Below are 26,483 nucleotides of genomic sequence, written 5' to 3' on the forward strand. Positions count from 1 at the left end.
AAAAAAAAAAAAAGACAATAAAGGTTTAAAATTAGCTGAATTTACTATCACTCCCGGGCTTATATTTACTAAAATTCTCCCACTTTTTATCTTTGTTTTTTTTATCTTCTTTTTCCCTATTCCTTTTAAATACCCAAATTAATTACCTTTTGTTTTCACTTGTGACATGTTACTTTTTTTTTTCAAATTGATTGGTTCTACACATAATTTGAACCAAACCACTAACAAGTTTTGTCTCATCCAATCATCAAAGATATTATAAATTCAAAAAATAATAATTTTGTATCTGATCTATATCTATGTTTTTATTTTCTTTTAATCCCTAAAAGCATGTGTCGCACCCCTAATGGGGAATGTAACTTTGAGATTACTAATATGAATTAGTATTGGCTGAAATCGATACCAATTTAATACCGATAAAATAATAGATTGTTAAATTTGTGATGATGGATGAGACAAAAAAAAAAAAAAAAATAACAAATAAACAACATCCCTGATGATTGGATGAGACGAAATAAAAAAAAAAATAATAATAAATAATATCTTTAAGGACACATCGGCTATTTCAATATCCTTGATGATCTGATGGGAAAAAACTTGTAAGTGATGTTTTAAACTAGTCAATTAAAAAAAAAAAAATGTAGTAGGTTGTAGGTGAAAATAAGGGTTAATCTGGGTATTTAAAAGGAGCAAGGGAAAAAGAGATGTAAAAAATGAAAAAGCAGGGGAGTGTTAAAAAAAAAAAAGTAAAATGTATGGAAGTTTTAATAAATATAGGTCAAGTGTGGAGGAGTGATAGTAAATTTCTCCTAAAATAAAAAAGACGAAATTAAGATAAAGCTGCCCAACATTATCTATGGAATTATGAAATTCCATTCTCCTTCCCTCATGCAAATTTAACAAGTTGCTTTAGCCTAAGAAACAGCAGCCTAGTCTCATGGCCCTTGTATCATCGTGGAGGCTGAGTGGGCAGGGAAATAAATATGAATGAGATTTTTTTTTTTATTTCATAGGGATAGGATGATAATTTCATAATCACATAACTAGGTAATTTTCTTATCCTAAAAGAAAAAAAAAAAATTAAAAACATGTTAATAAAACACAAAAAATAATAAATAGAAAATTATTTTGCACACACTCATAGTGCTCCGACCACTATTACCCGCTCTCTCATTATTCTATATTTTTCAAAGCTCTATCTTGTATTTTCTTATTGAGCATTTCAGTGACATGTACGATGATTTGATCCGTTTTCTATCCATGGATTCAGGGGATGCGTTCTATTCCTACCACGAGTACTCTACGTTGATAATTAATAAATCTTGATCTCTACCCAAAATAATAATAATAATAATAATAATAATAATAATAATAATAATAATAATAATAATAATAATAATAATAATAATAATAATAATAATAAGCTCTATGATTTAATTTGAAATTTGGTATACGAATATGTGATTTAATTTATAGAACTATTTGTTCAAACAAATTTGGGCCCATCAAATTTACTAAGTGGTTGATTTTTGAGTTGTTTAAAAAATGCTTCCTAAACGAATTATGTTAGAATATAATCCCACATAGAAATTTTATTGTTTTATTTATTATTATTATTTTTTTTTTTTAATTTATAGTTTATACTTTTTTTTTTTGGTTTAGTAAGAATTATATTGAGAAAGAGTCCAATTACAAGCCGAGGCTTTCACTACATAGAGTTAGAGTAGCCAAGGAGTGAATTAAGGCCAAACTGTCTGGCACCAAGTAGACAGAGCTCTCTAGGCAAAGACGTCGGCAATGTCATTGACAATTCTTGGAATATAAGAAAATTGATTCTGTGTGCGGCTAGCATGGATCTGCTTTACATCCTCTAAGATAGGGGCAGTAAAATTGGGGTCATATAGAAATCTGATCACTTCCAGGTTATCGGCCTCCACAGCAAATGAAAAAACACATTAATGATAACAAAGGACTGAAGGCATGCTAACATATGATCCAATTAAGCAAACAGGAAATTCCCATTATGGTCACAAACAACACACCCTGCCAATGCTGCCTGAGAGAGATGTCTTCATAAAAGAAGCATCAATATTAATAGTAACAGGACCTTGCGGAGGAGGGCGCCATTGAGAAGGATCTTGTCTGCATAATGGAGAAGAAGAACCTCTCCGAGAAGGGAAACCCTTTATTGAGGAAACCAAATCATGACACAAGGGAAAAGAAGGCTCATCTCAGGAGTAGGAACTCTCACCATTCTTGAGGGAGGGGGAGTGGATTAGGTAATTTTTCCTCAATAATAGTACATCTTGTTATTTGACATGTATATTCAAAAATTTTCACAAAATAATGACATTTTGATAACATTTTTTGAAGACCTTATTTTATCTTGATTTAAAGAACTTTTGAAAATAAGACAACGGCAATAAAGAAAAATAATGCTAAGTTCTAAATACACCTGTCATTTGGACAGTCCCAAATATGTTATGATTTTTCTTTATTGTCGGGGTAAACTTAGGACGAAATTTAGCTGTTACCCAGGTTGCAACCAAGTAGCTACAACCCCTGTCACAGTCAAAGAAATGGAATCCAAAAGGGTATTATGGAAAATATCATAAACTAGAAGGGTACTTGTGAACCCTAGGGGGAAGTGAATTATTCCATTTCTTTGGCTGCCAACAGACTTGCAGCCAATTTTTTCTGGCAAACTTACATCACCAATGTAAAAAATACTATGCCTTTTTTTTTTTTTTTTTAAACCAAGTACTATTTATTGGTTGTATTAGGGAGTTTAGATATGAAATAGAGTTTTTATCTTGGGGTGGGGTTGAATCTGGTATGGATGAACTGCACTAGGGTTGACATCAACCCTACCCACCCTGCCCATAGCTGCACCCCTAACCGAACCGGTTTTCACCGGCCACATTTTTTTCCATCTTTTCACAGTTGATGATGATTTGGGGTATTCTTTGGGGCTATTGGAATGAGTTTCTCCATAGGTTGGAGTCTTTGGACATTCCAGTAATCAGACTCACAAATGTAATACCTTCTCTCAAAGTCTCAAAGTTTCAACCCTACTGGTCAAGAGAGAGATCCTCTCTAGCGGCTGGGCTGCCTAGAGAAGCATCATGGTTGGGTCCTCCAGCCATCGAATGAGAGACAGAGAGAGAGATTACAATAAGTTGCAATGTTCAAGTAAGTATGAAAGAAATAGAAGTTTGATGAACATAACACATTTATTCATTGGAGATAAAAAGTACAAATTCAAAAGATATAGAAGTAGATAATCTTCTTACAACAAACTCCATTTTGCACTTATTAATAAAGTATTCATCATTGCAGGTGTCTCCATTAATAAAGCCCAACTGATCAAGCAAAGCAATTCACACTCTTTCAGTGAAGGGTCCCTTCAGGGTGGTGCTGCACAGGAGTTGTCATTACTAGTACTACTACTCCATGCAATAAGCTCAGTGCTACATGGGTATTGGATTTACAAACAATGAGGTGATGGTCTCCTTCAACACTTCATGGGGAAGAGTAAAACCATCTTTATACTTGTAGTTGTAGATGAAATCAGTTAAACGAAGAAAGTTGACACAAAGTAACAGTACTGGTGTTGGCACAGTGGTCGGTTTCATGCATGCTTCATTTACAACTTTATATGCTTCTGCTACTCTTCTCTTAAATTCATCATATACCTCTTGCTCTGAGATGATATCATATTGCTTCATGTAGCACTCCACAGCCGAACAAATATGCCCTCTCTCTTGCTCAAACTTCAAATATTCAAATTTTCTTATTGTGTTAGAATACATGTTTGGGAAGCTAGCTATATATAACTACTGTGCAGTGTGTGTTCTATGTAAGGAAAATAATTAATTTAAACCCCAAGAGGGCAATGGAGTTGGCAAAGACCTTCGTCTCAGGAACTATGTGGTTCTGAGTTTGACTCCTCTTATTTCCTTAGGGCCATTCATAAGGGGTGTTTAGTGCTTTGACTACTTTCGGTGAAAGTTAATGGTTCTCCTTCAACCTGGTATGACTCGATCCATGAGATTATGGGGTCTGTAAAGACCTGCGGGACTAGTCAGGCCAGGATACCCATTTTTAGCCCAAATTTTTTTTTTTTAATTTTATTTACCTTGTGGGACGTCATATCATCCAAAAGCCTCCCAATTAAGTTTATAGCCTTGACAAGCTTATTAGATTCATTCATTGCCCAATCAAAGGTTTCCTTTGTCACAACATCTCCTCTCATGCCAACCAAGGAAGTGACTATTAGACTGAAACATGGAATGCTAATTGATGCAGTTTGCATATACTCTTCGAATGTTGGAGTATATCCTTCATTAAACCATTTGGCCTCCATGAAGTAAGCTCTAATTTGTATTTTCATCTGAAATATATAATAAAACCAAACAAACCCAACTAGTGATTAGAATTTTAAAATTTTAACATTTAAAATTTGAATTGTCTACTTTATGTATTTGTAAAAACTGATCAGCTTTGAAAAGAGAAATTAACAAATAAAAGAATGACCCAGTAGTAGAGTTATTGATGACACACACCACTTTTTTGCATAGTTAATACGATAAGATTGTCCATCCTTTCTGAAATCTTCCTCAATTTCATTGTAAACATCTAAGATTGCCAAGTAGAGCACCTTCATGTATTTAGGGAGTCGATTGATGGGGCTAAGATCCCACCTGAAAATTTAATAACAACAAACTCAGCCTTATCCCAACTTAATGGGGTCGGCTACATGGATCCATACGAAATAACAATAGTTAAGAGAAGATGCGGGCATATGTCATCAAACCTCTCAATCGCATCTGTAAAGAGTTGGAGTTCTTCAAGGGTACCATAGGCATCATAGGTATCATCAATAATAGTAAGCAGGGCAGTAACTTTTGTTACAATCTTTCTTCCAAGAGCATAATGAGGTTCAAAATATATTCCCACTGCAAAAAAATATGACTCCACAAGTCGGTCTCTAGCATAAGGTAGCTTTGATGCTAACCCTAATTCTTTCCACCATCTGCAATTATTTTCAGGTATGAATATCATTAATTAATGAGTATATTGAAATCTAGTTTTGCACGTGAAAATAAATTTTCTAAAACCCTACTTTGAGAGTTGGGTTAGCTCCTGTTGGTGGATGGCTTGTAGCACATTGAAATCTATTTTTGCAAACTTAAGAAGAGATTCATTCTTTGTCTTGTCTTCTTGGTAAGCAGAGATGTAGTGCCTAGCTTCAATCCTTGGTGGGCTGTTGTGGAGGGATTGTTTCAACGCATGCATCACTTGTGTTGCAAGAGGATGATCATCTGTGACTATGGAATTAAGTCTAGCGGTTGTGAACTCCAAGGTTTCATCTAGAATATCTTCTCCATGTACCCTCCAATGTGTTGCTTCGTATAAGCATAGCATCCCACTCACCTCTTCGGTGAGGTCTTCCTTGAACTTACCATCGCTGCTCTTGAATTTGTTGAAAACCTCTACAATTCAGCACCAACCAAAAGGTGACCAAAAGATAATAGTAAAAAGGGGAGGGTTCCCTCTGACTCTCGTGCGCAGTTTCGGGTGTTGGAGTGAGGTATTACGAGAACTCTGTCAAATAGGTGGTATTTAGGATCTTTTATGGGGAAGCGGTTGCCATAGTGTTTTGGGGTGGGGAACGGATGCCAACGTGTGGTAAGCTAGTAGAAAACACCAATGGAGGCGTGGGTGGGGCATCATATAGGAGGGGCAAGGGTCATTTCAAGGGGGGAAGAAAGATATAGACACAGTGTGCCCAGACTTTCCCAAGATCATGACCATATTGACACCAACATAGTAAGACCAAATAAGATTGAGTTATAAGCTAGCTAGGGACTTACCACAAGGGACATTATACCCTTGTTGTCTCAGTTAGCGAAACCGCAGAGCCACGGTATAAAGGTTATTATTTGTTGTAACCCGACAGTCACTGAGAGGGGGGGTGAATCAGTGAGTTCAATTCTGATACCTAAAAACCTGTCCGATGTCTGGCCAAGAAGAACCTGATATACCTGTCCCTGTTTGCACACAGTCGTATGCACACTCAGCCTCTCATAGGCACTTCCAAGTATGCACACCCATTCCACATTCCACGCACTTCAATATCAAATGCAAACAACAAGCACCCACAACACAGGGTTTTTACGAGGTTCGGCAATTTGCCTACATCCCCGGAGTAGTGCCTGTAAAGGCTTCGTACCTACTCAATACACTACTTTTGACTGCACCCACAGTCGGGAGCACCCACACCCAATTTTCTCAAGCGAAGCTGAAATGGCACTCGTAGTGCCGATACAATGTGTAGCACCCACTACACGGGAGCACCCACTCCCGGTGCTTAGCACCCACTAAGCACACAATAAATAATACAATTAAATTGGGCTTATAACAATGCCCTATAGTGAAGCACTCATACATGCAAATTTCCCCCAGATAGACTACAACTATCACTTAGGCATTTTATCAAACATCTTGCCTACAATGATTTATAATAATGGAAATTTGACAAAATTGAGGTTACCTTGGCAAGGAGTAACCGTCGGAGATGCAATAATGTCAATCTCCACTTGATGCGGACCACAACCACGTTGTCTCGGTGCCGCCAATGCTTCAACCCCGGTTGGCACTTGGGTTTCTTGAAGCAACTCACAAGAACCAAATTCTAGGTTCTTCTTCTTTCTTTTCTCCTTGTCTTTACTTTCATGGAGCAACAATGGCATTCACATTCACACACACACAAAGAGAAGAAAAAACTTCTTCTCTATTTCCCTCTTCTTCTCTTCTCTTCTCTTCTCTTTTCTTTTCTTTTCTCTTGGCAACAACCAATATGACTTGCTACCTTGGTTTCCAGCAGCTTCCTAAGCCTCTAATGGTGGCTATGAATGAAGTGCAAGAGGATGGAATTCTTTCATTCAAACCTTTAGCCTTCCACGAGCTTCAACTCGTTTTTCCGACCACCTCAGCAAGCCCTCTGCCTGATTTCTTCCCTCTGATGTGTGGATCTCGGAGAGATGAAGAATCCCCAACTTGAATCACTCAAATCCGACTTAAAATGAGGGAGATATGACCTTTTGAAGTTGGAGCAATGAGATAGCCTGAAATGGAATCTTCGTACGGGTGGCGTAGGCTACACCGGCGGCGCGCGCAACAGGGGCGAAATCTGACCGTAGATCTCATATAAGAGATCTTATAATCCAAACCGTCCGATTAAACCAACGGACAACAGATCCAAACCGTTAGATTTGAATCTCGATGACGTCATCATGACGTAAGCGCTGACATCGTCAGAAGTGTTGTCGATCTATGATTGGTTGCTTTTCCGGATTTTAAGGGAGCTTGTCTTCCATTCACAAAAGTGAAAATGCATATTGACCGTTGGATCCGAATCTTCCATGATGGCTTTAATCAGATTTCATGAGATCATTAAGATCGGAATCCTTTTTATACCTTCTGTACACGTGCGAAACACAATAACATACCTTGATATAGTGTAGCGCCAGTGCATCAAGAATTATGCATCTAACCAATAAAATCCCACGCGCAAGCATCTATCTCGTCCATATCACACCAAAATCTCAGCAGCCTTTGGATGGGCATCAAGCATACGTGGTCGAATCTTGGCCGTCCATTTCACTTCCCTTGACTCCTCTTTATTACAATCAAGCCCCTGCCTCCATATGTTTCAGTGCTTAAAGACCCCTTGCAACTCAGACCTTCAAAATCTTTAAATTACACAAAAGCCCTTCGAATTTCAAAAATAAATTCCGAAAAACCCACCCAACACCGAGAGCAACTGATGGATTTTCGGTTTGGATTTTCGAACCAACTTTACGGAAATGCTTATAACTTTTTCATACGATATCCGATCGATATGAAACGAAGTGCGTTGGAATCGTAACTGGATGCTCTACGACTTTTCAGAAGACTCAATCATCTGAATCATCCATGTAAAAAGACCAAAATGCCCCTACACATTTCCAATGACGTATCTTTCTCATACGCAATCGGAATGCGATGAAATCAGAACCGTTGGAAAGATTGTATTTTTGTCGTATTGTTACATGTAGAACACTTCCTTTAAAAAAATCATCTTCAATGCCGAAACTGCCCTCGACTGCCATAAATGCCGTAACTTCTTCATACGGTATCGGAATGTGACGAAATCAAATGCACTGGACTAGGAAAATTACAGTCTATCTTTTTCATGAAGAACCAATCTTCCAAAAATGTCATTTTCATTGCCGAAAATGCCCTCGATCGTAAATAGGCCAATTTTGCCAGTTTTGACCCAGAAACCCGCACCACCTATTAATGATGTATTAAACCACTCCATGCATACCAAGCTGCTCTGTTATCTCATCGGTGACACTGGATACTGCCATGTCATCATTTTCATCCACGTCACCCAAACTGGCCACGTCATCACCGCCACGTGGCCGAGTTGCCAACAAGGACAACCATAAAACAACAATCTCCCCCTTTGGAGTTGTTGGCAACCACCTCATCACTAATACACTCTAAAGCTCCGATGAGTAACTCTCTCCCCCTTTGACAACAAGTACAAAGGGTGGAACCAATGGACTCCCCCTGAGTCCAATATGGGGGTAGCAACATCAAGCAACTTGCTCCCCCTCTCCCAATGCTACTAGTGCTTTGGAAGAACCACCACTCCCAGCTTCTGTCTGAGGAACTCAAACTGATCTTTGGGAAGCGGTTTAGTGAAGATATCAGCCACCTGCTCTGCTGTGGGAACAAACTCCATCCTTACTTCACCTTCCATCACCTTGTCTCTTAAGAAATGATACCGGATAGCAATGTGCTTCGTTCTAGAATGCATCACCGGGTTCTTGGAGATATTGATTGCACTAGTATTGTCACAATATAGTGGCACTGCCTGCTCAACCTCCACACTCAAATCCTTCAACATCTGCTTCATCCACAACACTTGTGTACAACAAGATGTAGCTGCAATGTATTCTGCCTCTGCAGTTGAAAGAGAGACTGACTCTTGCTTCTTACTATGCCATGCCACCAAGCTGCTCCCCAAATAGAATGCACCACCACTGGTGCTCTTCCTGTCATCTACACATCCGGCCCAATCTGCATCTGAAAAAGCTGACAAACTAAAGCTCTTGACTTTCGGATACCATAACCCAAACTCACTAGTCCCTTTCAGATATCTGAAAATTCTCTTCACTGCTGCCACATGTGTCTCTTTTGGTCCTGCTTGAAATCTGGCTACCATGCACACAGCTTGTAAGATGTCAGGCCTACTAGCTGTCAGATATAATAGGCTACCAATCATTGACCTATACGAGGTGTGGTCAACTGATGGAGAGTCATCTTCCTTGCTCAACTTACACCCAGTCATCATAGGTGTACTAACTGGCTTGCAATCCTCCATGGTGAATCTCTTTAACATCTCCCTCACATATTTGGACTGAGATATGAAGATACCTTCTTTCTTTTGATTGATCTGCAAACCCAAGAAGAATGATAGTTCACCCAACATGGACATTTCAAACTCATCTTGCATCCTCATTGCAAAATCTTTGCACAACTCATCTTTGTGACCCCCAAAGATGATATCATCTACATACACAACCACCACAAGCTGACTGCTTTCTTCAGTTCTGATGTAGAGATTACTGTCCACTAAGCCTTTCTTGAAACCCAACTTGCACAAGTAAGAGTCCAATCTGGAGTACCATGCCCTTGGAGCTTGTTTCAAACCATACAATGCCTTCTTCAATCTGCACACAAGAGTGGGGTCCTCACTCAGCTGAAACCCATCAGGCTGCTCTATGTAAACCTCCTCTTCCAAGTTTCCATTTAGAAAAGCTGATTTGACATCCATTTGATAGACCTTGAACCCCTTGTACACTGACAAAGCCAAGAACATTCTGATAGCCTCAAGTCTTGCCACTGGAGCAAAAGTTTCCTCAAAATCAATGCCTTCCACTTGAGCATATCCTTTGCATACAAGTCTTGCTTTGTTCCTCACCACTTGACCATCTTCATTGAGTTTATTTCTGAAAACCCATTTAGTACCAATCACATTCTTGTCAACTGGCCTAGGGACTAGATCCCAAGTGTGATTCCTCTCTATCTGATCAAGTTCTTCATTCATGGCCTTCATCCAACTCTCATCATTGCTTGCCTCATCAACAGTTTTTGGTTCAATCTTCGAAAGAAGAGAGTATGTGTTGGTCTTCATTCTTCTAGTTTGAACACCTACAGTGGGGTCACCAATGATTAACTCATCTGTTTTCTGTTGATCAACTCTGTTGTGTCTCCTCTGCTCATCTGAATCTACCTCAGCCTGTTCAACATCAATCTCATTTTTGCTTTTGGGTCTACTATTAACCAGGTCATTCTCATCATCAAGATCTTCAAATTCTAGAAGTTCATTTCCTGAGCCTGAAGGAATATCCCTTTTTTCATCAACTGTGACATCAGCACTCTCTACAATTTTTCCAAGTCTGTTGTTATAGCATCTATAGGCCTTACTTGAAGTAGAATAACCTAAAAATATACCTTCATCAGCTCTATCATCAAACTTACCCAAATCTTGGGTTGTGTTCTTGATATAACACTTGCTACCAAAGACCTTGAAGTGTCTTGCTGTAGCCCTTCTTCCAAACCAGATTTCATATGGAGTCTTGCTTTCATGAGGTCTCAACATACATCTGTTATGGATGTACACTGCAGTTAGAACTGCCTCCTTCCAGAACTTTTTACCCATGTCATTCTCTGCCAACATTGTTCTAGCCATGTCTTGCACTGTTCTATTCTTTCTCTCTGCAACACCATTCTGTTGGGGTGTTCTTGGAGCTGAAGTTTGTTTCCTGATACCATGCTCATAGCAGTATTCTTCAAAATCATCCCAACTGTACTCACCTCCTCTATCAGATCTCAGACACTTTATCTTCTTCCCTGTCTGATTCTCAACTTGCTTCTTAAAGATCTTAAATCTTTCTAAAGCCTCTGACTTATGTTTCAAGAACATCACCCACACCATTCTTGAATGATCATCAACAAACAACATGATGTATCTCTCTCCTGAGGTGCTAGGTGTCCTCATAGGACCACATAGGTCTGTGTGAATCAACTGCAATGGAGAACTGGAATAATACTCCTTAGACTTGTAGGAGATTCTGGTTTGCTTTCCCTTTTGACAAGATGCACATATAGGATTGGAGAGCTTCTTCAACTCAGGAACATCTCTCACTGCCTTCTTTGAAGAAATCTTGGCAAGGTTCTTGAAACCAATATGCCCAAGTCTTCTGTGCCACAACCATGTCTCCTCATCTATGCTGACCATGCAAGAATCTTTCTCTAACTCTGTCAAGGTGTACAAATTCCCTGAAGTTCTCTGTCCAGTAGCTACAACCTTTCCACTACTTGATCTTCTTATCTCACACCCTTTACTAGTGAAAGTTACTTCATGCCCTTTGTCACAAATTTTACTGATGCTGAGAAGATTGTGTTTGAATCCTTCAACATACAAGACATCAAGGGATTTCACCTTCCCATGGTTCAAACTTATGGACCCCTTTCCTGTAATTCTGGCACCATTGTTGTTGCCAAACTTCACGGATCCACCTTCAAAGTCATGTAATTGTTCAAACCTTTCCTTATCTCCTGTCATGTGGCTTGAGCAACCACTATCAAGAATCCATGGATTAGAGTCTCCTTGAGCCTTAAAAGCTTTATGAATAACAAATGCTGCTGCATCTTCTTCATCTTCTACTCTATCTCTCTTAACCCAAACTTTCTTGACAGATTTAGATTTCTTTGCTTTCTTCTGTCTTGAGAATTGTCTCTCCATCTCATCATCTTCTGTGTTTCTGAAAACTCTCTGCTTAACTCTGTTCTCCTGTCTTTGTGGGGGAAACACAGTTCTACAATTCCTTGCAATATGTCCAAGGTTGTTGCATCTGTAACATTCAACTGTTTCCTCCATAAGGGGTGTAAAAGGATTTCTGTCCACATAACTCCTTGGACCAATGTTGAACTTGCAATCTGAGATCTTGTGTCCAAAAGTGTTGCATTTGTAACAATAACCTTGAAATGTGTGCCTCTGCATCACAGGTTCCATCTGCCATCTGTAAGGAGCTCTGAAGTTGTCAAATGCTCTAGGCCTCTGTTGAGGACCTTGACTGTATCCATAGGTCTCTGCTCTCCTGCTTGGCCTTGCCAACTGTGGTTGTCTAGCATGGTTAGTCTTATGGAATATAGATGGATTTCCTCTTCTAGTTGGACCAGTCTGCACTTTATCTTTTTGTACTGCTCTCTTGACATTGCCAGCAGTAGTAACATGTGTCTTTCCTCTTTGAGCATTCCTATCATTGACTTTGATAGGATTATGTACTGTTCCCTTACCATTTGCCTTGGTATTTTTGGAAGACTCCCCAACAAATCCAAGTCCAAATTTGATGTGAGTCGATCTTTGAGCATTGATAATGTCATTGAGCTTCTTACTACTAGGATGCTCTTTTGGAGTAGAGTCATCTTCAACATCTTCATTTTTTATGTCTTCTCTTTCAATCTCAGTTCTCCCATATTCTTCAACCTTAGCCTTTAATAAGGCTAGCTCATCTGCATAACCATCAAATTGTGCAAGAATCTCATATTGCTCCTCTAGTTGTGCTTTCAAAGCCACTTTCTCTAACTCAAGAGTGTTGCAGTCAATGGTCTTCTGTGAGAGTTGATACTCAAGATCATCTAAGGTCTTCCTTGACTTATTGGCTTGATCTCTCAACTCAAGAACTAATTGTTCTTGCCCCTTAAGGTCTTGAGTGACCTTTTTCACTTTCTTCCTTTCTCTTTTAAGCTCTCTAAGGGCAAATGTGAGTTCAGCCTCTAGATGTGATTTTTCATCTTCCTCTTCTTCTTCTGTAAAATCTTCCTTATTAGAAGAATCTTCTTTGTTTTCTTCCATATCTATTGAGGCCATGAACATAGCCTCATTATCTTCATCATTAGATGATTCTTCAGACTCTTCATCAGATGTGTCACTGCATTTCTTAGAAACCAAACTTTTCTTCTTGTCCTTGCCTTTCTTGTATCTGTTTGAGAAGAATTTCTTCTTTCCCTTGAAATGAATTTTCTTTTCACTTTCATCTTCATCACTTTCTATTTTTCCTTGGTTAGGACACTTGGCTGCAAAATGTCCAACCCTTCCACAGTTGAAGCATTTGAAAGGCAACTTGTCTTTATATTTTCCTGTTCCCCTTTTCAACTTTCTGGTGAAATGAGCTGTAACCTCATCTTCACTCTCATCAGTATCCTCCACAGACTGCTTCTTCTTCTTCTCATTAATTTTCAAGTTTTTCATTGCCTTGAAAGCAGCTTGTTTGTCAGTGGACTTGCCCTTTTTCCATCTCATTTCAAGAGCTGTGAAAGTGCCATGCACTTGATCAAGAGTGATAGTGTCTAGGTCCTTTGCCTCTTCAATAGCTGACACCTTGGAGTCATACTTGGGCAACAAAGATCTCAGGATTTTTTGACAAACAACTGAATCTTCTAGATTGGCTCCCAGACCCCTAATGGAGTTGACCACTTCATTTACCCTGGTCATATAGGTGTCAATATTTTCTCCTTCTTGCATTAGTAGACTTTCAAACTGGCCTCTGAAGGTCTGAAGCTTTGCTTTCCTTATCTTTTCATCTCCTTCATAAATGTTCTTCAGTCTTCCCCAGATATCCTTGGCTGAGTCACAATCCATTACCTTAGCCATCACACTTTTATCCAATGCTGAGAATATTGCATTCACAACCTTCTGATTGTAACAATAAGCCTTTTTAGCTTCACTGTCAACNTTAGTAGACTTTCAAACTGGCCTCTGAAGGTCTGAAGCTTTGCTTTCCTTATCTTTTCATCTCCTTCGTAAATGTTCAGCAGTCTTCCCCAGATATCCTTGGTTGAGTCACAATCCATTACCTTAGCCATCACACTTTTATCCAATGCTGAGAATATTGCATTCACAGCCTTCTGATTGTAACAATAAGCCTTTTTAGCTTCACTGTCAACCGGACCTCCTTCAGGCTCTGTGTATCCATTCAGAACTGATACCCAAACATCATAACCTAGTGAACCTAGGTACGACTGCATTCTCCTCTTCCACAAGATAAAATCAGATCCATCAAACTTTGGTGCATGTCCTGAATAACCTTCACCTGCCATACTGTCACTGTCGCTGCCTCTGGATCACTCAGTTGTTGATCAAACTATCACTAAGTATCGGCTCTGATACCAATTGTTGTAACCCGGCAGTCACTGAGAGGGGGGGTGAATCAGTGAGTTCAATTCTGATACCTAAAAACCTGTCCGATGTCTGGCCAAGAAGAACCTAATATACCTGTCCCTGTTTGCACACAGTCGTATGCACACTCAGCCTCTCATAGGCACTTCCAAGTATGCACACCCATTCCACATTCCACGCACTTCAATATCAAATGCAAACAACAAGCACCCACAACATAGGGTTTTTACGAGGTTCGGCAATTTACCTACATCCCCGGAGTAGTGCCTGTAAAGGCTTCGTACCTACTCAATACACTACTTTTGACTGCACCCACAGTCGGGAGCACCCACACCCAATTTTCTCAAGCCGAAGCTGAGATGTCACTCGTAGTGCCGATACAATGTGTAGCACCCACTACACGGGAGCACCCACTCCCGGTGCTTAGCACCCACTAAGCACACAATAAATAATACAATTAAATTGGGCTTATATCAATGCCCTATAGTCAAGCTTTGCCTAGCATATGCATCCACAACTAGCTAGCATGCTTACAGTTCATCCACAACTAACCTAGCATGTATACATTCATCCACAACTAACCCTAACATACATACATACATGTAATGCAAAATCCAGGGTTAGAGAATCTCACAACCGATTTCCTGGGATGACTGGAAACTTGTACTGACAAGTTTGGTGCTCACACCTTCTCTCTCCTTGGCTTCTTGCTCTTCAAAGCAAACACATCCTTGCTTTCCTCTCTTCTTCCTTGGCTTTGAGTTAATATACCATTAACACACTTCAACCACCTCTTTTACCTTCTTTAATGGCCTAAGAACATTTATCATCAAGAATGTATGTTCATTCAAGGACCAACAAAGAGGGGAAAGCTTCTCCTACCAAAACCGTAGCTTTCTTTCACTCAAAACCCATTTTTCTTGCTTCCATGGTGTAGGGCTTGAAAAAACGAAGAAGCTGCAACTTGGTTCACCCAAATCCGACTTAAAATGAAGGAGATATGACCTTTTAAAGTTGGAGCAATGAGATAGCCCGAAATGGAATCTTCGTACGGGTGGCGTAGGCTACACCGGCGGTGCGCGCAACAGGGGCGAAATCTGACCGTAGATCTCATATAAGAGATCTTATAATCCAAGCCGTCCGATTAAACCAACGGACAACAGATCCAAACCGTTAGATTTGAATCTCAATGACGTCATCATGATGTAGGCGCTGACATCGTCAGAAGTGTTGTTGATCTATGATTGGTTGCTTTTCCGGATTTTAAGGGAGCTTATCTCCCACTCACAAAAGAGAAATGGCATATCGACCGTTGGATCCGAATCCTCTATGATACTTTAATCAGATTTCATGAGATCATTAAGATCGGAATCTTTTTATACCTTCTATACACGCGCGAAACACCACAACATACCTTGATAAGGTGTAGCGCCAGTGCATCAAGAATTATGCACGTAACCAATCAAATTCTACGCGCAAGCATCTATCTCGTCCATGTCAGCGCAAAATCTCAGTAGCCTTTGGATGGGCATCAAGCCTACGTGGTCGAATCTTGGCCGTCCATTTCACTTCCCTTTACTCCTCTTTATTACAATCAAGCCCCTGCATCCATATGTTTCAGTGCTTAAAGACCCCTTGCAACTCAGACCTTCAAAATCTTTAAATTACACAAAAGCCCTTCAAATTTCAAAACTAAATTCCGAAAAACTCACCCAACACCGAGAGCAACTGATGGATTTTCGGTTTGGATTTTCGAACCGACTTTACGGAAACGCTTATAACGTTTTCATACGATATCCGATCGAGATGAAATGAAGTGCGTTGGAATCGTAACTGGATGCTCTACGACTTTTTAGAAGACTCAATCATCTGAATCATCCATGTAAAAAGACCAAAATGCCCCTACACCTTTCCAATGACGTATCTTTCTCATACGCAATTGGAATGTGATGAAATCAAAACCGTTGGAAAGATTGTATTTTTGTCGTATTTTTACATGTAGAACACTTCCTTTAAAAAAATCATCTTCAATGCCGAAACTACCCTCGACTACCATAAATGCCGTAACTTCTTCATACGGTATCGGAATGTGACGAAATCAAATGCACTAGACTAGGAAAATTACAGTCTATCTTTTTCATGAAGAACCGATCTTCAAAAAATGTCATTTTCATTGTCAAAAATGCCCTCGATCGTAAATAGGCCAATTTTGCCAGTTTTGACCCAGAAACCCGCACCACCTATTAATGATGTATTAAACCACTCCATGCATACCAAGATGCTCTGTTATCTCATCGGTGACACTGGATACTGCCATGTCATCATTTTCATCCACGTCACCCAAACTGGCCATGTCATCACCGCCACGTCATCACCGCCACGTGGCCGAGTTGCCAACAAGGACAACCATAAAACAACAGGATGTAGTGGTGGTGAAGAAAATATTGAGATCTTTACTTGATTTGTATAACCCTAAGGTGTTTGCCATTAAAGAATCTAAAGAGTTGAACACATTGAAATTAGATGAACTATATGGAAGTCTGATTGCTTATGAGATTATGATGGTCAAGCCCAAGCCCACAGAAATGGAAGCTACCTACAAAGCTTTGAAGAAATTGAAAATCATTGACGATAGTGAATAAAAAGATTCTGATAATGAGTTAATATCTTACTTGGCTAGGAAACTCAAGAAAGGTGGAGGTAAATACAAAAGAAAACTTCCCTTGAAGTGTTGTGGTGGTATAGGACAATTCGCTTCCAAGTGTCCAAAGAATGATAAATTGAATGATTTTGAGGATGAAGATGCTCAAGAAAGCAAGTTCAAGAAAGGAAAGAAGAAGTTTATTCCTAGAAAAAGAAACTTGAAGAAGAAAATTCTAATATCAAAGAAGTGCAAGTCTTCTTCAAAGGAGTAATCAGAGGAGTATGATGAGACAGATGATGAGTCATCTGAGACACTATTTATGGCACTTGGTGATAGAGTGCAACACTAAACTACTAAAGAGTCTAAGGAAGAAGAAGAAATAAGCTTAGTATGACTTAATGGCAAATTTGCATTCTGCTTTGACTGATCTCAAGGATGAGAAGAAAATGAAAGAGCTAGAGATTCAGCTTGTTGAAAAGGAGAACCTAATTAGTTAGTTAAATATTACAGTTGAAGATATGGCTAAGATCAATGATGATCTAAGTGTCAATCTATCATCCAAGGTAGAAGAATGCACTACCCTTGAAGAGCAATTGGAGATAGTGAAGATTGAATTGGAAAAGATACATAAGATGAATTTACAAGAAGAAACTACGCCATCTCCTTCAATTACTATCTTAAAATAAGGGCAAAGAAATTATTATTCAATCAGTTGAAGCAGATATTCCATCATCAAGCAAAGAAAATGAAAATGTGTTAGATAAGATTTTGAGTTTTCAAAGACCTCTACATACAAAGACTGGCCTTGGATATGTGACACAAGGATCTTCTGAAGTAGTGAAGACTAAAAGCAAAGGAACTACAGAAAACCCAATGAGGTTTGTCAAGAAGAAATAGAGGGGTTCACAGGTTGAACAGACTGTTAAGAAGATGTTTGATAGTGATGGATTTACTTCAGTTGACTATCAGAGACAAAACGGTTCTTGGCAGAGACAGAGCTTCAAAAGTTACTGCTTTGGGTGTAACTATTATGGACACGGGGTGGCAGATTGTGTAGGTACCAAATTTTGTCTCCCCTTGGCAATAATGAATTACGGGTAATGAGGAGACATATATTCTCTCTTTTGGAAAGAAGTTGAATTTTTGGCACAAGCCCAAATTATCCCAGAACTTGTGATCAGTCAAACCCGATATTTTTAATGATGTGGGGAGGGTGACCGAAAGTGGTCTTTAATATCTTTTGCTAGAATATGACAATTGAGCCTAGCATGTGCTCGATTCCCTTATCATTGGAAAGTATTCAGAAATACGGTCCCATTGATATCTTGTATGAAAAAAAGGAATACCTAGATGTGCCATAATGCCTACCTAAACTTTGAACTAGTTAAACTAGAATAAACCTAAACCAAATTTTGAACCAGTTAAACTAGAATAAACCTAAACCAAATCAGACCAACCCGAATCAGGCCAACCCAACCAGACCAACCCAAACCAGACCAAACCCTAAACCAAATAAGACCAAACTAGACTAACCCAAACTAGACCAAACCAGACCAATCTAAATCAACCCAAACCATACAACCAAAACCCTAAACCAAACCAAACCCTAAACCGAACCAAACCCTAAACCAAACCAAACCCTAAACCAAACCAAACCCTAACCTAAATCAAACCCTAAACCCAAACCAAAATCCTAACCTAAACCAAACCCGAACCAAAACCCTTAACTAAACCCTAAACCCGAACCAAAACCCTAACCTAAACCAAATCCTAAACCCTAAACCCGAACCAAAACCCTAATCTAAACTAAACCCTAAACCCGAACCAAAACCCTATCCTAAACCAGACCAAACCTTAGATCAGACCAAATCCCAAACCAAACCAAACCTAATCTAAAACTTGCCGCCCAGCCTATGGCTACAGCCGTGATAAGATTTCCACCAAGGGCTACTACCTCCCAGTCTACGAGGTAGCAGCCTAGCTACCGGTATATTTGGAGGCCTTACAGGGTGCCACGACACTTTTGAATTTGTAACGGGGTGACACGGGGTTTTTCATGGCATAATAGATTGCCATGGGGTAAGGATCCGTGTAAGGCTTACACGAATATGTAAGCCCTTACACAAATCCGTGTAAAGCTTACACGGATATGTAAGCCCTTACACGCCCCTTAAAAAAAATTTTACACTCTCCTTTAAGCTCCTGCCTGGCAGCTTCACATGGATCCCTCCTCCCTTCTATAAATAGTGACCTCAGGTCACTGTAAAACCCTGAAAAAAAAGAAAGAGGATAACCCTTGAAGAAAAAAAATTGTTCCAGAGGCCTTACAAAAGAGAGAGAGAGAGAGAGAGAGAGAGAGAGAGGAAAGAAAAAGAAAGTCTATAGGAATTTTGAGCCGAGCTTACTGAAGTTGATGGAGTCCTGCCCTATTTTTGGAAGTCCACATCGCCCATATCAGGTTAGTACGGAACTTCTATTTAAGTTCTTTTTTATTTAATTTCAATATTTTTATTACGATATGAAAGCCTTGTCCAAGTTTCCACAACTGATTTTGACCCTAGGAATACGACGCGGAATCCCTACTCGAATTTCCATAGTTGATTCCAACCCTAGGAATACTGTGTGGAAGCCTTATCCAAATTTCCACAGCTAATTCCAACCCTAGGAATACGGCGCAGAAGCCTTGTCCAAATTTCCATAGTCGATTTTGACCTTAAGAATATGGCGTGGAAGCCTTGTCTAAATTTTCACAGTTGATTTCGACCCTAGGAATACGGTGCGGAAGCCCTACCCAAATTTTCACAGTTGATTCCGACCCAAGGAATAAGGCACAGAAGCCCTGCCCAAATTTCTATAGCTGATTCTGACACTAGGAATACGGCACGAAAGCCCTACCTGAATTTCTATAGCCAATTTCGATCCAAGTAATACGGCGTGGAAGCCCTGCCCCAATTTCCACAATTGATTCCAACCCTAGGAATATGACACGTAAGCCCTGCCTAGATTTCCATAGTCAATTCCTACCTCAAAAATATAGTGTGGAAGCCTTGCTCAAATTCCTAGAAACCAGAACCCATGTTCATACCCTAGCAAAGAAACCCTGTCAATTTTTTTTACTTAAGTGCCGAAAGTTTTTAATTTCTCTAAGAAAGAGAGAAGAAAATTAAATTGTTGCCCCTAAGTTGAGGAAAATTATCGAACATTTCACCATTTTCATCGGTCGTTACCATGTAAATATTACATCGTAATTCCATTTGCATGTATAATACATACCTCATCTCCGTATGTATTATTTTATGTGTCTATTGCATAAAATAATGATTTATTGTTAACATTTCATGTATTAATTTTAGCATTTGTACATTGAGTGCAATCTATTTTATCATTTTATGTGTTATCGCATGTATTCCTCACTTGAAATAACGATTATAATTGTCATGTCATGGGGCATCATACGTATATGTAGACAAGATAATTGTATTTTCTACTATTTTATGTAGATTTTATTATTTCATGTGGTTTTAATATAGATCTATATTTCATATGATATTTTAATAATTTGCTGCAATTCTTTCATGCAAGTTTATATATATATATATATATATATGTGTGTGTGTGTGTGTTGGCGTTATTTCATGTAATAAGACTTCCATGCTAGCTTAGGCTGTTAAAAGTCTCGGGGGAGAATATTCGAAATCCAAGCCTCTAGTAGAAGGACAGAAAATTCCGGGCAAGGTGGCTTCCTGACACCTTCCCACACTCGTGACCTGACACAGACCCCTATCTCTGGAACAGACCAAAATATGAAATCAAATTCGAGGGTCATTCCTTTCACAGAAATCCACCCCATAGAATTGGGCTCCACCATAGGGTTCTAGGCCCTGAATCCTAGATGACAACTCCAAAAAAAATCATGCTTTTTCCATCCCCCCATAATTGTCAAACCATGTTTGGAGACCATTCAATTCAATTCATTCACCCCTACAAGGCAGACCAAAGGTGAGGGGAGGAAAAGAGCAGAAAGAGAGAAGTAGATAAAATGTATTTTCCCTTACAGTGGCGACTCCATTGAGGACTGTCAAACTTTCTATACCAAAAGCTTACAATGAATGTTAGAATTTTCTCCCCCTCATCATTATTGTGTATAAACATGTCTATATATTGCTTTCTAACTACATCATGCATCGTGTTCGAAGTGAAATCACTTGACGAGGGTACTCCCTGTCGTGCCAGCACCCTCGGGGAGGTCAGTGCACGATATACTAAGTACTCTGAGATAAAATGATGCCCACTTCCTACATAAGAGTGCTCAAAGTTAAATTGGTTGACGAGGATGGTCATCCATAGTTCAAAACCCTCATGGTAATAGAACATATCTGGCCATTCTGAGATTAACCAATGGCCACTTTCTGCACTACACTTGTGCACACACTCACTCACCAATACACTTGCCTCTGTGGTTAGCCGATTGAACCCATGTAATGTCATGGACAATCACCGGCGAAGTCACACCCCTTGATTCAGTGGAACCACGTACCTAAGAATCTCTTTCAGTGATAGGTATATCTGTTCTGTCAAGGGTGGCCTTGTTCTGTCCTACAGCCTTACCCATTGCATCGCATCATATAGGAATTCGACCATTGAACAACTAGGGTATGCCACAATCTAACTCAGTAATTGTTTGCGGTTCAAGTTAGAACCCTTCTAGCCTGTTTCATATGGGATGATATTTTTCCTATATATGTTAAACTTGATGTGTTCTTTGACAATTGGGAATTGGTAGATGCAATTATATTAGTTTTGGTTCATGTAACCGTGCCTGTGGGGTGATTCCCGCTTCACCACATTATATTAGCACATGTTCCAAACTGATAATGTTCCACACAACTAATCCAAGAGTCAAGAATGATTAGGTATTTTCATGTTACGGGGAGAAATAAAATACCTATGTGAAATCAGCTGCAAGATTGTTCTTACATGAACCAACTTCTTTGTTTTCCCAAAGCATAAATTATGTCTAATTTGGGCCCTCTTAAAAAAATGTGTGAATATCAATTGAAGGTTGGCCAAAATTAGACACTTATTATTGGAAGGGAGTAATGTTGTGTGTGCATCATTAAAAAAAAATCATCAAAAAAAAAATTCAAAAATAAAAAAAAATCTAAAAATTAAATTTCTTTGTTTAGGTCAGGCACGATTCCGCGTCAAAAAAATTCCCCACTATTTGTGTGGACCCATCAAGATAACCATCTGTTACGAGTCAGCCCTAAGAGATCCTTACCAATGGTGGAACTTATTGTTCAACTCACTCCACCAAGTTCACCTAGCTGATCGTCATTTGAACGATTGGCGAGTATGGATCCAGCTAGTGGAAGTCAACCAGATGCCCAAGAGAAAAGAAGAATGGATATGATGTAGTTAAAATTGGAAGAGTTGCATCATTTATTCAACCAGTTTACTAGTGCCAAGTAGCCTCAGCAACAAATTGAAACTATTTTAATTCCAAGAGAACAGGAGTGGACCAAGATGGGGTCCAATGCACCTCGTACTATATCGAGGGTTGTGGTCAATGATGATGAAGAAGAAATCCGACCAAATCTTTCGACTGAACCCCTAAAACTGAAAGGGAAAGGAAGATGAGGGAAAAATTAGAAAGACTTGAAAAGTTATTGTAGAAGGGGAAAGCCGTAGACACTCAAGCCACAGAAACTAATGAGATGGTCCATTTTCTCGGAGCTAGAATTTCGGAGAAATTTAAATGGAACACTAATAAGTTTGATAGCAAAGTTGACTCGAGGGCACACTTGAAGGTCTTCATTAATATTTTCAGATCATGGGGATTTACTGAAGAATGAATGGGGCAAGCATTTTTGCTTACTCTTTCAGACCCAACTCTTCATTGGTTAACTCAGTTTGACCCTTCCTAGACTCAGAATTGGTCAACAATCATGAAAGCATTCACCAAGCAATACTCTTACAACACTGAACTGGATATAACTCAACAAGAGTTAGAAACAGTTCGACAGACTTTAGGTGAGGGTTTCACTGAGTTTCTCCTAAGGTTTCAAGATAAGGTAGGCATGATGACATCTCGACCTACTAAAAAAGAACAAGTTGAATGATCCTAGATAACTTGGCAAATCCCTATTATGGTGTGTTATATAGTCAGCACATCGAGACATTCTCAGCGTTGCTAGCAACAGGGAAGAGGGCTGAAAATCGAATCTGTAGAGGCACAACAATGGAACAGTCCATAGGGTCCCTTAGAAAAGAGTAAGAATACAAGGTATAGTAAATGACGTAATACAGAGGTAAACACTATAACTGCCACAAGCACTGACTAGCAGCCTGTAGTGCATACAACAACTCTTAAGCTTGCTCCAGTTGTCATTAAGCTAGGTCTTCCAGCTCACAAAGGTTCAGTACAGAGGAAGAAAATCTCAGATTTAGGGATTCCCTTATCTGTGTGTTATGAGAAATTGAAGAAAGAAGGCCTCTTAAGTATGACACCTGCTCGTCCAATCAATGATCCTCCAACTGCTTGGTATAAGGACAATGAATACTATTCTTTCCATAATCAAAATGGTCATCTCACCAACCAGTGTATCACCTTGAAGCATACAGTACAAGATTTGATTGAATCAGGGCAGATTGAATTGGAATTGAAGAGCTAGCCAAATATGACTACCAATCCACTTCCAAATCACGGAATGGTTGGAATGTTACAAAGTGATTCAAATGAGAATAATCCTACTCGAAGGATTCAACCTCCGCCTAAGAGAGGGCGTCTTAATGCCCGAACTTACCGAGCTATGCTCAAAGCCAAGCATTTGGAAGCAAAAGAGGAGGAGAATCAGAAGAGAATTGAAGAAATTCGTTCTTGGGAAGATAAAAGTCTCCCACCCTGCAATCTTACCCTTTCTCAGATAGGGTCACCTTCATATCACCCAGCATCACATCCTCCATCACCTTCATATCACCCAGCATCACATCCTCCATCTCCTTTATATCACCCAGCATCATACCTTCCATCATCTTCCTATCACCCAGCATTACATCCTCCATCACCTTCATATCACCCAGCATCACATCCTCCATCACCCTCATATCACACAGCATCACATCCTCCATCACCTCCCTATCACCCAACATCATACCTTCCATCTCCGTCCTACCACGCCGCATCATACCCTCCATCTCCATCTTACCATCCAACACCAGACTATTCTGTCCCACCTCAGGTAGGATTATCATCATATAATCTTTCCCCATTTCCTCCGTCACTTCCACCATTTCACCTAGAACCTTACCTCCCACCCATTTTGTATTACCCGTATCCTTCTCCACCACCACCAGAATACTTTCTCATAAACGGGATGGTTAGAAGAAGGGAGCCAACATTAGTGTTCAGAGGAAGATTGGCCAAATGGAACTTCTTGGACTGATATGTTAATGGATCCAAGTACTCCCACTTACTCCTCTTCCGGATCAGTGAATCTCATAGACAGGGAAGAAGAGTCCTAGATTGACCCTACAACTCTCATTGTACCAGTAATACCTCAAGTGCATGTCATAGAAGAGGTCACACCAGACATGATCAGGGCTTTGACAACATTGGCTATTGGAGAATAATCTCAAATGAAATACACCTAATCTATATAGGTGGAGAGAGTAATAGTGATGCTGAAGACACTAAACCAGTTGGTGAGACAATGAATGCTATTAAGGGAAATGTGCTTGATGTGGATCCAACAGATATCATTCGCCCTATTTTTCCTTCTGATGATGACTCAGAGGAAGAAGAAGATGAGGATGAGGACATAAAAGATGGTTAAAAATCAAAAAAATGAAAATCTAGAGGAAGATCTTGTTGAAGAAGACAAAGATAAAGATTTAGAAGATGGTCAAGAATCAAAAAGTGAAGATCTAGAGGAAGATCTTGTCGAAAAAAGTGAATACAATCAAGAGTCGAAAAGTGAATATTTTGTTGAAAGTGAAGAAGAGAATCCCTCTTAGGATAACGTGCTCTGCTTACTAAACCAAATGTGTGAAGATATGCTAGTAACTGAAAAAATGTTGAGGAAAGTGGCAGGCAGGCAAGAAATTGTCAAAGAAGTTTATGAAAATCTTAAGGTTAATTTTAAAAATGTACCATTTCTCAAAGGGCTTATTCTGCATTTGAATAACATTATTCGAATAGTTAAAGCTTAGGCTATCGACATTTCGGGGGTCCTCCAAGTCCATTCACACCATTTGCATATAAAGAAAGGACTAACGAACCTATGATTGGCATGATTGTTGATACAAACAATGATGATGAGAGTAAATACCCTTATAATATTCTCATCAAAAAGTGGCCTGAAGGATTCAAGAAAGTGATGGCCACTAGAAGTGGGAAAGACTACAAAACAAAAGGCTTGATAGTGGAACAACCAACAGTCACGGAGATGGGGTAGTGTAGCAGGCAGCCACAACCTGAGAATCAAGTATTGAGCCAGTTGAAAAAGGTGCAGGCCAACACTTCCATCTGGGGGTTGTTAATGGCATCTTCAGCATATAAGAAAGTTGTATTGAAGTCCCTCACAAGTGTGCAAGTGCCTATCGAGATGGATCCGTCGCGATTATCTCAGATTGTGGGAGCCATATATGCTGTTCAAGCATTGATGTTCTCTGATATAGACTTACCTCCAAAGAGTATCAAGTACAACAGAGCTCTATATATCACTGTGGAATGCAATATAAATACAGTACCTCAGGTCCTTATTGATAATGGATCAGATCTGAATGTTCTACCCATGAGGGCTGCCGCATGTAAAGGCCTTAATCCTGACCAATTCAAACCCTTGGCTTAGATCATTAAGGCTTACAACAACACCAGAAGAAATGTTGTCGAAATTCTCACAACGAAGGTGATAATAGGGCCATCTGAGTTCTATATTGAATTCTAAGTGATAGATATCCCAACCTCCTTCAACATGATTTTGGGTCGTCTGTGGCTTCATAAGGCAAGGGCAGTGTCATCTACTCTACACCAGAAAGTAAAATTTATCTATGATGAAAAGCTAGTTACTATTTCTGGAGATCCTCAGTTAGTCAACACATTGGCTAATATTGAAGTTAAAAAACTCAAGAGCAAGAAGTATGTCTGAGTGGCTTTGAATTAGAAAAATTTTGTGCTTCTGTTGTTAAAGAGCCAATGAAGGAAAATATTCCAATGTCCTATAAGGACATGTGGAATACAACTGTTGGTCGAATGATGAAACAGACGCATTATTTTCCTGAAATGGGATTGGAAAAATACCAGTAAGGACCTACGAGGTTGCCTGAATTCCCTCACGCTGCCGGAATGTGTGGTTTAGGGTTTTCTCATAAGGAAGAACAAAAGATGCTAGAAGATATAAGGAGGGGCCGAGGTGGAGCAAGTGCTTATCGAGGGGTTGAGAATCAAAGATGCTCGTGATGGCAAGGAAGGAATCTTCCTATAAGAAAAGAGCTATAAATTACCCTACCTTAGAAAGGTATTTTGTGAAGAAAGTA

The 26,483-nt window shown here is 39.4% G+C and overlaps 1 protein-coding gene across 1 annotated transcript; it reads right to left on the reverse strand.

The window, feature by feature from the left end:
• Positions 1–3,470: 3,470 nt before the first annotated feature.
• LOC122078115 ((-)-germacrene D synthase-like) lies at positions 3,471–24,239 on the reverse strand. Its single transcript, XM_042643977.1, has 6 exons — positions 24,104–24,239; positions 5,126–5,495; positions 4,817–5,035; positions 4,588–4,703; positions 4,139–4,425; positions 3,471–3,773 (listed from the first exon to the last, which is right to left on the reverse strand). Exons 1-6 carry the CDS (start codon positions 24,237–24,239, stop codon positions 3,471–3,473), a joined length of 1,431 nt encoding a protein of 476 aa, XP_042499911.1.
• Positions 24,240–26,483: the final 2,244 nt, after the last annotated feature.

This window comes from Macadamia integrifolia, chromosome 5 (assembly GCF_013358625.1).
Source record: "Macadamia integrifolia cultivar HAES 741 chromosome 5, SCU_Mint_v3, whole genome shotgun sequence".
NCBI lineage: Eukaryota > Viridiplantae > Streptophyta > Magnoliopsida > Proteales > Proteaceae > Macadamia > Macadamia integrifolia.